The sequence below is a fragment of the Plenodomus lingam genome (genome assembly GCF_022343315.1).
Source record: "Plenodomus lingam strain CAN1 chromosome Unknown scaffold_20, whole genome shotgun sequence".
Lineage (NCBI taxonomy): Eukaryota > Fungi > Ascomycota > Dothideomycetes > Pleosporales > Leptosphaeriaceae > Plenodomus > Plenodomus lingam.
In genome coordinates this window covers 2,825,148-2,841,405 of record NW_027093974.1, presented here as the reverse complement: position 1 = coordinate 2,841,405, position 16,258 = coordinate 2,825,148, and the positions used below count along the sequence as shown (strand labels likewise).

Sequence of the window (16,258 nt, the reverse complement as noted above, 5' to 3'; positions counted from 1 at the left end):
CTCCTTCTCCTCCTCCCTCTGCACGTCATGTCAGCGAATGAGACTTCAGCGGCCCCTGCAGCCGCCACAAACGCCGTTTTGAAACCCTCAGATCCTGTACCCGACGGTGCGAGGCAAGTCCAAGGCATCGACTTCAATCAGCATGCCGCGCGTGCCATTACCGTTGAGGAATTGGTGGCTGGCTATGCCAACATGGGCTTCCAGGCATCATCGGTAGGAGAGGCTGTGCGCATCATCAACGACATGGTTAGTTTTTTTCGTCGAGTTTACCATCCTGACTCCCCTAATGGCGGGGATGCAGCTCCGACGCATGCACTAGTAGTCCCAACAACCAACAGCATCAGCACCAGCACCAGCACCAGCACATCACGCTAACGGCCCATGAAACAAACAGCGGGCATGGAGAGACGCAGAGACGGGTGACAAGACGACGATATTTCTGGGCTACACGTCCAACCTGATTTCCTCTGGTTTGCGCGAGACGTTGCGCTATCTAGTGCAGCACAAGCATGTTTCTGCCATTGTCACGACAGCAGGCGGTGTGGAGGAAGACTTGATCAAATGTCTTGCGCCGACGTACATGGGTGCCTTTTCTACGCCTGGGGCGGGACTGCGCGCAAAGGGCATGAATCGGATCGGTAACCTGGTTGTGCCAAACAGCAATTATTGCGCGTTTGAAGACTGGGTTGTGCCCATCCTCGACACCATGCTTGCGGAGCAGGAAGCCAGCAAGAAGACCGATGAGCCACTGCACTGGACGCCGAGTACAGTGATTCACCGTCTGGGCAAAGAGATCAACGACAAACGCTCCGTGTACTACTGGGCCTACAAAAACGACATCCCCGTCTTTTGCCCTGCTCTCACGGACGGCAGTCTAGGCGACATGCTGTACTTTCATACCTTCAAATCCTCGCCCGAGCAAATAAGAATCGACATTGTGCAAGACATTCGCAAAATCAACACGATTGCGGTGCGGGCCAGGCGCACAGGGATGATTGTGCTGGGAGGGGGCATCGTCAAACATCACATTGCCAATGCGAATCTGATGCGAAACGGGGCGGAGAGTGCCGTGTACATCAACACGGCGCAGGAGTTTGATGGCAGTGATGCCGGGGCGCGGCCAGATGAAGCGGTTAGCTGGGGGAAGATCAAGTTGGACGGGGAGAGTGTCAAGGTGTATGCAGAGGCGACGGTGGTGTTTCCGTTGATTGTGGCGGCGACATTTGCGAAGGTTGAAGCGGGCGAAGAGAAGTAGGAGCGAGATGTCAATACAAGTAGGTATCCTGTCCTGTCTTGTAGGTGAACACTAGAAACGGTCAACGGTCAACAATACAATGACGGATGCATGGTGTGTGTGTGTGTGTGTGTGTGTGTGTGTGTGTACAAACACGTATCCTTGAAACAAAGTCGGCAAATGATGCCCGTCGGGTGTGTGGAGAGGCTGGCGCGTTCTGCGAATCCGATGTGGAGGTCCCCCCCCCCCCCACTTTTCCACCCCCGACCGCGACGCTTGCCGCACTTGAGCTGGCGGACACCGGGAGCTATCGATAAGACAGCTAACCTAGCATACCGGTACCTACAGCAACCATCCACACTACCTACCTTGTCCTGTAGCCTAGGTGCTGTACACAGCCACCAGACTCGTAGTGACTCTAGCATCCACCTCTTTGACATGATAGGAAATGCAATGCCCGGGTGTGCTAACCTCATGGTATGTACTCTACTACACGTGTACCATGTCCCGTCTACCTGTTGTATGTAGCCCTTTTCTACAAGACGGGACAGCGGTGGCCTGGTCTGGCCTGGCCTGGCCTGGTGATGATGATCATGCATGGACAGGGCCCGCTGTGCTTTTCCAGTCATTGTCTGTGTAGGTATAGGTAAGCCTTCATGGCCCATCTCGTATGACTCTTTATCGACTCCAACACATGCTGGACAGGACAAAGGGCGAAATGACGATGACAAGGGTACATGCAGGCAGATATATACTATAACACTACCTATCTAGTAACTAGGTATGCACACTGTATGTATATTGCCAAGTACATGCCTACTAGCAAGGCGCCAGAGGTGTGTCTGCCTACAACTCTCAACCGCAACCCGGCCTAGTCTCGAATGGCGTTGCGCGGGGGTCCGAACAGCTGGCACCCCCCCGTGCCTCGCTTTACCGCATTCTGGCTGCAGCCTCACTGTCTGATAGGCGACAGCAGCCAGCAAAGCCAGCTCAGGCCATAAGCTCAGCCCTCAGCCACGCCTTTTTGCTCTCATGCCTCTTTGTTGCTTTGCTTTGCTTCTCATCGGCGCCGCTGCGAATCCAAGTGCTGTAGAGTTACATACCCTTACTGATCCTGTTCATCTTGCGCTCTCGCCCTCTCTCCATCTCTCTGTCTCTCGCCATTGTGACTTGTACCTTTGAAGACGTCATTTACCACTTATACAATCTCACTCTCTCTGCCTCTCCCTCCATACCGCCGGCAGCTTCCCTCAGCCTTGGACTACCATCTCACCCTCCAACACACACCCACAAACACACACACACACACACACATTGTACCTTCACCTCGCTAACCTACATCCTCGGTGCCTGGTGACTCCAACAACCCCCGATTCTCGCTTCACATGCGCCATCCCAGCCGCAACTGTGAGCCATGGCAGCCGTTGAGCAGCCGCATTTTATGCAACGCACACCCACACCGTCCTTCTCCAGCCCGCTCGACCACCTCGATGCACGGCCTTCGTCTTCTTCCCCACCGCCACAACCATCCCCCTCGGCCGATGGCAACATGAGCAGCTCGCATCCCACAACTGTCGGCCAGCGACATGACCGGGAAGATGCAGACATGGAGGATGCGAGCTTGACAAACGGCCTGCCGCAACCGAGTATAGAAGCACCCGCCAGCCGCGAACAAGCCCCGACTGCCATCGCTGTCCAAGTCGCTGCCTTGGATGACAACGCCATGGATACAACGCCGGATGCAGAGGTCGAGTTGGTGCTGCCAGACGCCCCGGTGGGTCAGCACGGCGCCACGCTTGTAACGCCGCCATCACCTGCGCCAAATAGTGGTGCCCAGGTCGAAGAAGCTGACAACGCGCCGAATCCGCCTGCAGCTTTCAACGAGAATGCAGTAAGTCACGTCTTGAAGCCTCCATGGCCTTTTCGCTGCTAAGTTCAGACAGTCAGTACCCGCTCCCATCGTGCCTCCAGTAGATGCCGCTGTCCCCGTCGATCCAACCGCGCAGCCTCCACCGCCACCGCCGCCGCCCATCGAGCCGGCGCACTCCGACTCCGACTCCTCAGACGATGACGACGGCCTACCCGCCTGGCATCCCATCCAGGAAGATACCTCTTCACCGGACGAGGACGAACTCAAAGAGATGGAGGAGTCGACTGAACACAGCGCTCTCGATCACGAGTACTGGGAAAGCAAGGCATTCGTGCCGCTGGAAGAGCCAGAGTATACTGCGGGAGAGACTGGGCGTATCGAGTGGACCATTGACGCGTACAATGGGACTCGCGAGAAGCCAAATCGGGACTTGGTGATGAAGTCTGAGGTTGTGACTATTGGCGGACACCAGTGGCAGATCAAATTCTACCCAAAAGGCAATGACTCGGACTACCTCAGCGTCTATCTGGAGTGTTTGAGCGTCATGAAGCCAAAGGAGGAGGACAAGGAGGAAGGGGAAAAGGACGGAGACAGCTCCAAGGAAACAAGTACAGGGACTATCCAAAGAGAGAAGAAACCACACGGCGCGAAAGGCGATGTTGAAGAAGCGTCGGAAGATGCCTCGGCCCCACTTATACCCATCGATGCCCAACACGCGCCACTACCGTTACTAGGGTCGAAACAGATACCAAAACGGAAGTGTGTAGCCGCTCAAGTCTCCGTCGTGCTCTACAACCCCACAGAACCTCGCGTGCATTACTCGAAATCAGCTCTACATCGTTTCTGTAGCGGTTCGCCTGATTGGGGTTGGACCCGTTTCCACGGCCCGTACTATGATATCGCCCATCGTATGCGCGGCCAGCGGCAAGCACTTCTCCGTCATGATAAGCTTGCTTTCACGGCCTATATTCGCATCGTCGAGGATGAGACGAATTGTCTATGGGAGCATCCCAACCCAGAGAATCCCTGGGACAGCTTTGCGATGACGGGCCTGCAAGGTCTCATGCTTGGTGAAGATGCGAGCGCGCCTGGTGGAAACATGATTTCTGCCATTGCTTCGTGGATGCTGTTTAAACCCTTCCGGACTCTACTCTACAACGTCAAAGCGCCTGATGTCTACCGTGAGCCTTTGCTACGCCCGAAACCACTCATCAATGCGCTGCAGAAGGTGCTGTATCTGCTCCGCACGCAGGTAGAGCCGGGAGCGGGAGCAATCGCCTTGGACGATGTCTTGGATGCTCTGGAATGGTACGGCATGCACGAGCGACTTGACAAGCTCGACGTTATAGAGACCTGGGAGGTTCTGCGACTGAAACTCGAAGAGGAGCTTGCAGATACTGGGTACGCTTCTGCTTTGCAGGCAATCTGCGGCCCCAAGCGTGACTATAGTGTCGACATACCTACTTATCGCGTCCCTGTGGTGGGAGTACATAGCATGCAGCAGGCCATCGACAAGTCACCCGGCTTTACCGTTGCCGGTCAACCTCTTCCCGAGTTGCTGACCATTGAGATGGAACGGCAGAACTTTGATCTCAAGACTCGATCGTATGTTAAAGTACTGAACAAGGTCACGCTAGACGATCATGTCAAAGTCAACGGCACAAACTACACACTCTACGGCTTTGTGGTCCACAAGCAGACTCTGCAAAGCTATGTCTACCAGCCAATCCTCCGACCTGAAGGCCCAGGGTCGAGGTGGTACAGCTACTCGGACAGCAAGGACGAAAACCAGGTCAAATGCCTCACCAAGCGACAAGCCATTGATGCACACGAGGGTAAGCCTGGCACTGAGCAGATTGTCGGTAACGATGCCGTGGCTTACGTTGCCATGTATGTGCGCGACGATGTTGCGCATAACGCCTTCACCGCAGATGCTCAGTCAGAACAGTGGGCCGTTCCAGCATGGATTGTAGCCGACACCGAGAAGGGGAACCCATCTTCCATCTCCAAGGTACCTTCAGATGACCCAGACGCTACAGCTGCACAAAACTCAAATGTGGAAACCGATACAGAACCGGCAAAGACATGGAACTTCCAAGTCTACCACTCACGACTGTTTTCCCAACACGAGGGCCCCGGCATAATTGATGTCTATGATCCAAATTATCAAGCAAACTCTGATCTCGTACAGACGGTTTCCGTGTCTTCGAAAGACGGATGCAAAGAGGTTCGCGAGAAGCTAGCGGCTGCATTCGAGGATATCAGAGACCCCCGTCAAGTGAAGTTTTGGTTTTTGGACCCGATCCGCGGAGCGCTGGGCCGACCCAATTTGTTGGGCACAGGCAAGACTGAGTATTCAAGTGGTACTTATGATCATTACGCTGATACCACGGAGTGGGATCTCGGGGATTCTTCATGTATGAGCCGGGTCTGGGTTCACGTGATTGATTTCGAGCAGCTGCCTGAGTTGCCCAAGGAGACAGAGTCCCTTGCAGAGAAGACGGGGGGAGAACTGACCCAAGCTCGGCAGACTCCGCCTGTAGCTGAACCTTTGCAGGCGCAGAGTGCGAATGCTGGGAATGGTGCTTCGGCATGGGGAGTCTTTCCACCCGTACAAGTGATTTCTCGTTCGGAGGATACGCCAATGAGCGAACCTGATGAGTCGATGTTCGAGCCGGCTGCACTGTCTGGAGTGGAACCCATTGTCTCGCCTCCTATTACGACCACAGGGGGGACAGATACGGCCATGACAGAGGATAGACTTGGCCCTGTGGGTGCTTCTCCTGCTGTTGACCCTCTTGATCGTGGGCCGGAGCCAGTCGCGCTGGGGGACACGGAGATGAGCGGTACTCAAGAAGATATGCCACCACCACCCCCTCCGCCGGCGGATATTACTGCAGAATTAAGGCAGCCACCGCCGCCTGCCCGTGTTCCCTCACCCCAGCCACCGCCAGATGAAATCTACTTTTTCCTCAAGTTCTGGAATCCAGAGACGCAAACACTTGAATCCCGCGGCTCTCACATTGCGCTCAAATCCGACAAGGTCGATGAAACCGTCACCAAGATCCTGTCGATACCCCCAGAGAGCCAGAAGAAGATCCTCATGTGGGAGGAAGAAGAACTGTCGAGCACGCGCGCCATCAAGCCTCGCCGCTCCTTTGCCCAAGCCGACCTACACAACACAACCATCCTCATCGTCGGCCTAGTCCTCACACCATCTCAACGCGACGAGCTCGCCTCCCAGGCCGCCTTTGCAGATCCCGAGCCCTACCTCGCCTACCGGGCGTTTGCACGCAACTTCCCACACCGCGTAAACGGGCACTTCACCTACAACTACTTCTCCGCCGAATCCTACAAGGGCGAAATCAAATCCAGCCACGGCCACGGCCACGGCACCCTCATCTACCACTCGGGCGCCACCTACACGGGCACCTTCCGGCTCGGCCAGCGCCACGGCCACGGCCTACACACGTTTCAAAACGGCGACTCGTACGACGGCGACTGGCAGGCCGACGCCCAGCACGGCAGCGGCACGTTTGTCGAGGCGGCCACGGGCAACACGTACGTGGGCGGGTGGCAGGCGAACAAGCGGTTTGGCGAGGGCGTGACGCACTGGAAGAGTGCGCAGGAGGCCGAGCGGCTGTGCCGGATTTGCTGGGAGGACGAGGCGGTTGCGGCGTTTTATGATTGTGGTCATGTGGTTGCTTGTTTGCCGTGTGCGAGGGAGGTTCAGGCTTGTCCGGTTTGTCGGAAGAGGGTTGTTACTGTTTTGAGGCTGTTTTATGTGGCGTAGGAGTGGGGGATGGGAGGGGTGATGGAGGGAAGGGGAGGAGATGAATGGATGGATGGGTGGAGATATGGATGGGTGCACAAGAGACAGAAGACAGAATACAGCAAACGACAAAGTGTAGATGCATGCACACAGGTTTTTTTTCAAATTCAAAAAGAGTCTGAATACAGCGGAATGGATATGCCACTTTGCAAAATCGTTTGCACTGTTTTTGTTTTTTAACCCGTTGGGGTTGGGGTCGGGGGTGGTGGATTGGCGGGTTGGATTGTGGGGTTGTTTTTTTGGGAGCTGGGGTTGGTGTTGGTGTTGGTGTTGGAGTTTGGTTGGGTTTAGGGTTTGGGGGGGGGGATGTGTGGGGGAAGGGAAAGGAGAAGGCAAAGGGAAAAGGGGGAGTAAATGACTTATAGACGTCACCAGTCTTTTCCACGGCCCATCTTTCCTTTGCACTTGTATTCTGGAAAAAGCAGCCTCCCCCATTAGAAAACACACAGATGATGACAAAAACCACATGGTCCAAACCCGCTCAAGCCAAATCCATTTCTCAACCCCAGTTTCTCGACTACCGATCAAGCAGCCCTCTACCCACACACCCCAAACCCCCGCATCACACAACCACTCCTCTGGGAAAATAAATCAAAACGCACAAAAAGGGGGGAGGCATTCGAGGAAGACGGAGACGGAAGAATGGAGAGGAACACGGTTGTTCCCGTCTTACAACGCTTGCAAGCCTTGCAACACGATGTCGACCTTGCCCCTTGCATTCTCACTTCCACTTCCAAACCGCATCTACACAAAGACAATCCCACATGAAACAAATCCCACAAACAAAGTCATCTCCATCTTCTTCTCGACCTCGACCTCGACCTCCACTCCTCCCCCGCTTGCCAAGCCAACCCCATATCTTCGCAATCCAAACACCACAAAACAACCACACCAACCAGCATTCAAACGTCCCCAACCCCCCCAACCTACAGAAAATACGTATAAACAGCCCAAAAAAGCACAGCCGTATACACAACATCACCAATACATCTTCAAAAAAACAACAACAGTTGAACACATAAAATTAAATGCTTTCTCATCCCACCTCCACAGCTTAGACTGAACCTTCCACCCCCACCATCCATTCTTGACGCTCTAAAAAAAACCTGTACACTATACACAATACGCACAGAAGAAAGGAAAAAGATACACACACTCTCTTCCACCCCCGGACCCCAATTTTCATAAACAGCCTCATTAGTCCTCACCCCGCCTCCATATTCGACTCTGCTTTTTGAAGAACAGAAAACCACCCCCAAAAAGGAAATTCCGCCGCTATACATGCCCTCCTACTCCCCTCTCTCTTCCCCACTACCCGCCTTCCCCTTCTTCTTCTCACTCTCCTCCCACGCCGCCTTCGCCGTCTCCACCAACCCCTCAAACTCATCCGTGCTCTCGCACATGCCCCTAAAGATACCACCCTCCTTGCCAATCAGCTCAAACGGATGGGCAAACTCCTTGACCTCGCCCTTGTCCAGCACCAGCACCTTGTCGTAATCGATAATCGTCTGCAGGCGATGCGCAATCGTAATCGTCGTGTTCTTGATCAGGCGAATGGTTTCTTGAATCTTGGCATCCGTCGCGTAGTCAATCGACGCTGTGGCTTCGTCCATGAGCAGGACTTTGGGCGCTTTGAGGAGCGCGCGAGCAAGACAGAGGAGTTGGCGTTGGCCTTGGGAGAGGTTGGAGCCGGATTCGCTGACTGGGGTGGAGAGATTGCGGAACGGGTTCTTGTTGTCGGCCGCCATTGCATCTTCCATGGCCTGTTCCGCATTGGCATCTGCAACGTGCCCGTTCGGCATGACAATGATGGTGTCGTCTTGTGTTTCGCCACGTTCCCAGTCACGGTTGGCCAGGATGGAGCCGGGGTTTGTGGTAGCAGCGAAGGAGCTTGAGTTTACGTCTGCAGTAACAGCGCCGGAGGTTGGATTGGGGATTTCAATGGCCCGAGCGGGTGGTGTGGTGGTTCCGGTGGGCGAGGCAGTTCCAGAAGTGGGGCGCGAGGTAGTGGAGATGAGGTGCACTTCGCGGAGAGCTGTGTAGATTTCTTCGTCGGTGAAGATGCTAAAGGGATCTAGGTTGCTGCGAATGGTACCAGTGAAGAGCGTGGGATCTAGTTGAGATTAACATGCTGCTATGAGGTCCAATTTGGATGGTGAAAAAACTTACCTTGCGGTACCATGACGATGTTCTCCCGCAGATCCTGCAGACCGATCAATCCAATGTCAACATCATCGATAAGAATCTTGCCCTGCTCAGCCTCAAGAGCACGAAACAGTGCGAGTGCCATTGAGCTCTTGCCTGCACCAGTCCTGCCAACCACGCCGACTTTCTCCCCGGGCAAAATCTTGAAAGTCAAGTTCTTGAGCACCAGATCAAAGTCTGCCCTGTATCGTGTGCTGTATCCGATGAATTCTACGGAACCCCTGCTCGGCCAGTTGGAAGGAGGCCTGCTTTCTGGAACAACTGGTGCTGCCTCTTGGTCAACATCGAGGTACTCCTTGACTCGCTCTACAGAGTTCATGTTCTGCTCATTGGCAGAATATAGTCGAACAAACCACAGTACGTTTTCTGTAAAAGTGACGGCGTATGTAAGAGCAAGACCAGCAGCGCCTGCATCGATCTTGCCAACACTTAGGACGACAAAGGCTCCGGCAAAGAAAGCGACCAGGGCACCAACAACATCCACACGGAACGCGAGCCATCTATTAGCCGCCCACAGATATATGAAAGGACGGTGCTGCGTATTAATCTTGCCCAGGTTTTCACGAATGAAACGTCGCTCATCGCCATATGCACGGATTGTAGTCATGCCCGATAGCGTCTCGCCAAATTGCTGGTAGAGTGGACTGCGATGGACTGATTCCAGTCGCTTCAGATCGCGAGATGAGTTGATGTAGAATCTTCCGATGAGGAAGTAGACTACTGAAATGACCGAAGCAGCGAAGAGGAAAGCGGGTGTGATGATTGAGATCAATATCACGATCGTAACGATAGAGGCAGCACAATGAACGACGCCAATGGCGACGGGCGCGACTTCCTGGTCCACAGCTTCGATGTCTTTTGAAAACCTGTTCATCAGCTGACCCAACGGTGTCTGGTCAAAGAAACGAAATTTAGCATGTGTAACTTTTTGGATCAAGCTTTCGTGTATGCGCCGAGACGCAGCAAGAGAACCACCAAAGAGAAATCCCTCCCGCAAGAACGTGATAAGCATAAACACCAATCCCAGCACCGCGTACACGCTGAGAAAGTACGCGGAGTCGACATCTGGCTTTGAGTTTAGGAATGTCGTCTGCATCGAATTGTAAGAGAAACTGTGATCTTGAGCCGGTGCCAGGAAAGGAAGGTTCCAGCTGCATGTGGCGCTCTTCATGCATGTTCCCATACCACTTAGGGTCGGTGCATGTGTAACTGGCAAATGGGCATGATGTTCCGAGATGGCGTAACCTCTATCAGCGTAAGCGTTGGCCCATGTTCGAATCCAAAGATTCGTTGAGACAGAAGATATCTGAGCAGAAACAAAAGCAATGGTGGCTCCTAACCAATAGTACCAAGGACCCATAGCCTTGAGGTACATGGTGATGATGCTCAGCTTGACGCCTCCCTCAGCCTTGGTTTCTTCTTGGCTATTGCTAGCAGGCATCTTTTTCTGCTTTGTATCTGTCGAGCCGTTGACATTGCCGTTGGTACTGCCATTGGTAGCTCCATTCGGAAGGTTGGCCTCGCCTTGTGCTTGCTCACCCACAGGATCGCCCGAGGGGTCCCGTGAGAGTGCCTTCGATGCACCGCGAGATGCGGGGCGAGACTTGGTCAAGTCTTCAGTAAGCTTGCCCGACTGAATGACGGTCGTCGCAGAACCCTGCGTGGCTACCTTGCCATTCTCAAGCACAACGGCAAAGTCGGCATGCGGTAAGCATAAGCTCACGTTGTGCGTGACGAGAATGCATGTCCGGTTTGCCATGAGCTGACCGTATAGGGCGTAATCGAATATCCACTTGGCGGTGTGAGAATCAACCGCGCTCAGCACGTCGTCGAGAAGGACATGTCGAGCTTTGCTGTAAAGCGCACGTGCAAGAGAAATACGCTGCTTCTGGCCTCCAGACAATGTAACACCCTTCTCACCGACAAGAGTCTCGTCACCAGCATCCAAGATCTCGAGGTCACGCTTCAGGCAACAGGCTTCGATCACGTCATCATATCGCTGCTGATCAAAGTCGCTAGCGAAGACAATGTTGTTCCTGACGGTACCGTTGACGAGCCAGGCTTGTTGGGCGCAGTATGCCACACTCTCAGTGAGTCCTGTTTCGGGATCTGGTGTCAAGTCTTCACGACTGCCACCTCCTGGCAGGTAGACATTGCCTTTCAACTTTGTCATCTCGCCCAGCAATCCCATAAGTAATGAGGTCTTTCCGGAGCCTGTCGGTCCGACTATGACATTGAGCTTTCCGACGGAGAACTTCAAATTGAGATCCTGCAGCTTGAAGGCGTCGGCGGAGGACTTGTCCTTCATATCCGTTCCACCCCAGCTGAATGTAGCATCTTCAAAGCCAATGATTGGCTGACCATCTTCATCTTTCTTGCGAGTGATGAGTTGCGAGTACTTGTCGGTTTCTGGCTCGCTCAAGTACTCCTCAATTCGATCAACGGAGACCTTCGATTCTTGGACGTGAGCCACCATGTCTGCGAGCTGGTCCAGAGGAATTCGTAGAATCTGGAAGAGTGAGAGAGCCGTAAAGGCAACGGATGGAATCAACGCCTTGTGCTCAACATTGGTGTAAACTAGGAAGGAGAGGAACGTAATCAGAACTGGGGAGCCCGACCATATCGTAGCTGCCACTGCCCAAAGTATGTATCTCCGGCGCAAGTGCTTCAACTCGACGTATCGCTTCTCGTTGACGAGCCCAACGAAGCGCTGTTCCCAAGCAAAGAATTTTATGATGCGAATGTTGGTTAGTACCTCGTTGGTGGTATGGATACGTGCGTCGGTAGCCGCAAGGATAAGTTTTTGGATCTTGGCAAATTGTCTTGCGACATACATGTTAATCGGCAGAAGAATGACCATCATGCCAATACCTGCAATGGAACTGTAGCCAAGGATGCGGTACAAAAGGACAACTGCAACAACGACTTGCACTGGGGTATTAGCCCAAAGGAAATGCAGATATGCAGAAATCTCGCTGACTTTGAACGCATCCACAGCCATGAGGTTGATAATGGCACCAGTGGTAACTTGGGTTTCAGAGGCAGGCTTCGAATCGTTCTCCTTGGGACTTGCAGTCGCCTTCTTTTTCTTGCTGCCGAATGTCAACATCCGCTTCAGTCCCTTTGGCTCATCGTCTACTTCTTGTTTCTTCTCTTTACCCAGAATTTTGTCAGTCCCTGCAGCTGCCCTGCGCTTGAGGGCCTTGGCGTAGATTTCGCCGATGATGACAGCGCGTAGCCGTATGCAGATTTTTCGGCCAATCCACAGTGCCTGGCCATCAGCAAGTGCAGACATTGTGCCAGAAACAAAGAGCAGTATGACGTAGAACCATGCCGCGTTGACAGGCGTGAGATGTGGCTTCTCGATGTATTCAAGAATAGCCTTGAGAAGTAGTGTAGGAGCAAAGGTAAGGAAACCTGAAATGGCAGCCCACCCGGCTTGAATGAGTAGACCACGTTTGAAGTGCTTTAGTAGATGAAATGCTAAGCTCGTGGTCTTCTTGACCTGACGGTAGTTTGCAATGACAGCGGCAGCCTTGTCCTTGGCCGCAAGATTCCAGACATCTGACAGCTCATACGTCTTCTTGTAACCCGTCCAGACGATTGGATCGACCCAGCTGAATGTAGCTAACGAGAAAACACTGGCTACAGGTTCCCTGGCGGGCTTAATGTCTCCCTCATATTCCAATTCCACCGCTTTATTGCCCTTTCTCGAACAGAGCGAAATAAGGAATAACAACGAAACGAGGACAAAGTCGCCGATCATGAGCTTCTGGTGGACATCGGATCGAGGGTGGATGATGGCAGAACGGAAGAGCAGAATGCTGAAGACCCATTGGAAGCCGTAGATGAAGGCAGTATGATACCATAATTTTGGAAAGGAGAATTTGCCTGTGCTGGAGAACAGCAGCCTGAACGAAGCCAACGTGGCAATGTATCCCCAAACTGCGACATTGGCAATCGCAGCCAGTTTCCCATGTCTGCCCCATGCGTTTGTCATCAGGATTGCGACGTGAAGGCCCAGTTGAGCCAGTACAGCAGCCTCTTCCAAGATCACCACTGTGACCTCTCCGCGAGGCTTCACGACAGCGACCGTAGACATTGTGTTCACCAGGTGAAGGGCGAGGTCCTCATTGCGGTCGAATTCATCCTCCTCTTCGCTGTCACTGGCATCGCCGTCGTATCGTGGACTACGAAAGGACCAGACGTGGCGTGCATCTTGGAGAGCGCTGTAGGCGTGTTGATATCTCGAGGCAGTGGCGGCAAAGTAGAGTTGAACGAGTAGATAAACGACGGAGACACCGCAGACAACGAGGGGAAATAATGTTTGAAGATAGCTGCAGCATTGTTAGCCAGACAGTCCAAGTCATATCAAAGATTCAACACGATGCGGCGCAGCGAGGGGCGGAGCGTGTGTGTGGATGGGGAGGACCACTTACTCTAGTTGGAAGCATCTGGAGAAGTCGTCTTTGCCCCAGATTGGGCCTTTGCAATTGGCAAACATCATGTTGCACCACGATACTAACCTCTTCGAAATCTGTTCACACGAACTTCCCGCCAGCAGCGCAACGGATGTTATGGGCGCAAGTGGGGGCGCATTGGAATTTGCTTGAGAGGGCAAGCGCGACCGTATGTGAAGCACCACTCAAAGGTAAACAACGTCGGGCGTTCCTTGTTGTCTTTTCAGGCTCGACTTCCCAGGATGTTGTCTGTTGTAAGCTGTTGTAAGCGCAACGAAGGCTCCTACGTTGGCTTGTGGCGCAACAAGCCTTTAGCACTGACGTTGACGCGCGCTGCCTGACTGCCTGTAGCGCGGGCCAAATGCGCCGGACCGTGATGTAATAAAACGATTGGCCGATATCTGGCCGACGTCCTGCACGGCCCTCGATCTGATAACGAATTCAAGGACAGTGGAAAGCAAACTTGAGAGGAGCCAACGCGAACGCAGGTGGAACTCGAGGCGGAAGCGTTCACAGTTCACGGGTGTCGCAGGCGCATTTGTACCAAGAAGGTGAAGGGTGTCAAAGGGCCGAAGAACCCACGATCTGCTTACAGGGATCCACAAACCTCACCGCTTGCTGCTCCTCTTGCTCAAAGGTTGTGCAAAGCCGAAGCACGCGCTTCCGCTGCCAGAGCACCACGATAACTGGCATGGCCGTTATGGCCATGTGCTTTTCGTCCGCCCTTTTTTGTCGGTGTGGCAGACGTTGAATGGACCTGGGCCTTTTGCAATCAACAGACATGGGGCCGCCCCGTCCGCTGGTGTGAACTTGGGACGTGGTTGAAAGTGGCCCCCTCCATGGCACCTCCTGAGATGACGACAAACTGTGAGTACCTAGAGTAGGCTATCTGAACATGCTCCCGACGAACTTGTACCTATTGTGGCAGCATTAAACCTGCCACCCAATCGTCCGCGAGCGAGCACAGTCATCCAAGAGATCTAAACTGGGGTAAGCGTGTACACTAAACCAAGTCTAGGTACCCATGAATGTTCCGTTGTCAGCCATTCTAGGTTGCTATGCAAGCAATCATGCCATCGGCATGTTCGGTAATCGCTTGTGACTCCCACACATGCTCGGGCTGCTCGCCTAAGATGTGTCAAACCCTCGAGTGGTGATCAGATTCGTAGGATGAGATGGAGAAAAAGGGCTGCACTGTAAGCGAATCTGGGGAAGCTGGAGAGCTAGCAAGACGGTCGAGTGCATGAATGAACAATTAAGACTCATGAACCATGCATTCCCTCAAGTGCTCTCCGCAGACCGCGGCTTGCGCTTGTGTCGTTGAGGCAAGCGCTCCAGCTTCCGCGGCGGCGGTTAACGACAACGTGCAGGACACGTGCATGCAGCCTGTCATGTTACCTCGATTACCAATACTCCATTCGTCACACAGCAGATGCTTGGGGCCACCTTCCTAATTTCCCCGGATACTGCGAGCTTGCCTGTTGCCGTCTTATCAGCAGGAGATGAAATGCAACGATGCAAATTACTCTACAGGCTTGTACTCTACAGGCTTGTACTCTACAGGCTTGATGTAGGCATATCCTACTTGAAACTAATGTAATATGTATGGAACGAGGGAGTCGAGCTTCAGAGCAAAGCGCCTTCCAATTCCCTCATCACAGGAAGAACTTGAGCAAGTCCGAAGACATGAGCACAATAGTAGTCTGAAAAGTACGGTTGCATGTTTGATTCTGTGTCTACTTTCGACCTGTACAGTGCTGTTCAGAGGCAAGATGCATTCTATTGTCGTGCTTTGGCCACGGGTGTCCATGGCTGGTACTTGTTCTTTACCCTGTCCCACCGTCAGTATCCTCTCATGGGCACATTAGAAAATGTAAACTCAACATACGTGCTGTACGGCTTGTAGCCCGAACGAGTCCCCGTCAGTACAGGTCGGTGCTCCTTGGTCTCCCAGACGCGAACCTGGCGCTGTAAAAGGGGATCCGCAACTGGGGACTTGTCGACCATGTAGGTAATCCACGCATGCCTAGTTAAATATCAGACTCAGGTGTCTGTCAGCGGTTTCCGAGGGGGCCATCGTACCATCCAGGCTCGATTTGAGCGGGGTCGAACTCCTTGTCCTTAAAGTCCACCCAGCGTGTTCTCACTACAGCAGCATCAGCCCTCGTGCCTCCAGATCGACTTGACATGTGACTCACAAGGAAGCTCCTCTTCCAAGTTCTCAAAGTACTTGTTGCCGTATGTGTCTTTGCCAATCAGAGTGCCGGCTTTGGTATCACCTGCAGCCACTTAGCAACCCTCCCAGCAATTCCATAGCCCATAAAGCATACCAATATTCTATAGCGCGCGAAAGGCCTTCGGTCAGCCGGGTCTGCGCACAGTCAAAAGGTTGAGGTAGGGATGCGATCGTACATTCATCTGGTGCGCATAGTCCTGTTTCTATGTTAGCATTCTGGACCCAATTCCATATTTGCAGTCTATTACCTTGAAGCCAATCCTGCGCAGATTGCGCAAAGTCCTCGTGATCGTCGACATGGCTGCGGTTGTTCTGTCTCACTGTGGACGTTGCCGGATGTTGCAGCTCGCCGTTGACAATGCCAAGCCATAAATCCGCTAGACAGGTTAGGGATTAGTGTGTAATACCCCTGCTCACAATC

At 53.3% G+C, this 16,258-nt stretch overlaps 4 protein-coding genes across 4 annotated transcripts; 2 read left to right on the top strand and 2 right to left on the bottom strand.

The window, feature by feature from the left end:
• Window positions 1-27: 27 nt before the first annotated feature.
• DYS1 (Deoxyhypusine synthase) lies at window positions 28-1,255 on the top strand (the record flags this gene model as incomplete). Its single annotated transcript, XM_003844538.1, has 2 exons — window positions 28-246; window positions 395-1,255. The coding sequence occupies 2 exons, from the start codon at window positions 28-30 to the stop codon at window positions 1,253-1,255; spliced, it is 1,080 nt and encodes a 359-aa protein (XP_003844586.1).
• A 1,393-nt stretch (window positions 1,256-2,648) lies between these two features.
• Window positions 2,649-6,897, top strand: IAQ61_011997 (uncharacterized protein; the record flags this gene model as incomplete). The annotated part of the gene is made up of 2 exons (XM_003844537.1): window positions 2,649-3,125; window positions 3,178-6,897. 2 exons carry the CDS (start codon window positions 2,649-2,651, stop codon window positions 6,895-6,897), a joined length of 4,197 nt encoding a protein of 1,398 aa, XP_003844585.1.
• A 1,032-nt stretch (window positions 6,898-7,929) lies between these two features.
• Window positions 7,930-14,675, bottom strand: IAQ61_011996 (uncharacterized protein). Its single transcript, XM_003844536.2, has 3 exons — window positions 13,581-14,675; window positions 9,106-13,478; window positions 7,930-9,049 (listed from the first exon to the last, which is right to left on the bottom strand). Exons 1-3 carry the CDS (start codon window positions 13,646-13,648, stop codon window positions 8,226-8,228), a joined length of 5,265 nt encoding a protein of 1,754 aa, XP_003844584.2. The 5' UTR covers window positions 13,649-14,675; the 3' UTR covers window positions 7,930-8,225.
• Window positions 14,676-14,781: 106 nt separating this feature from the next.
• Window positions 14,782-16,214, bottom strand: IAQ61_011995 (uncharacterized protein). The gene is made up of 7 exons (XM_003844535.2): window positions 16,086-16,214; window positions 16,014-16,034; window positions 15,932-15,938; window positions 15,800-15,880; window positions 15,684-15,747; window positions 15,490-15,627; window positions 14,782-15,432 (listed from the first exon to the last, which is right to left on the bottom strand). The coding sequence occupies exons 1-7, from the start codon at window positions 16,134-16,136 to the stop codon at window positions 15,381-15,383; spliced, it is 414 nt and encodes a 137-aa protein (XP_003844583.1). The 5' UTR covers window positions 16,137-16,214; the 3' UTR covers window positions 14,782-15,380.
• Between the last annotated feature and the right edge of the window lie 44 nt (window positions 16,215-16,258).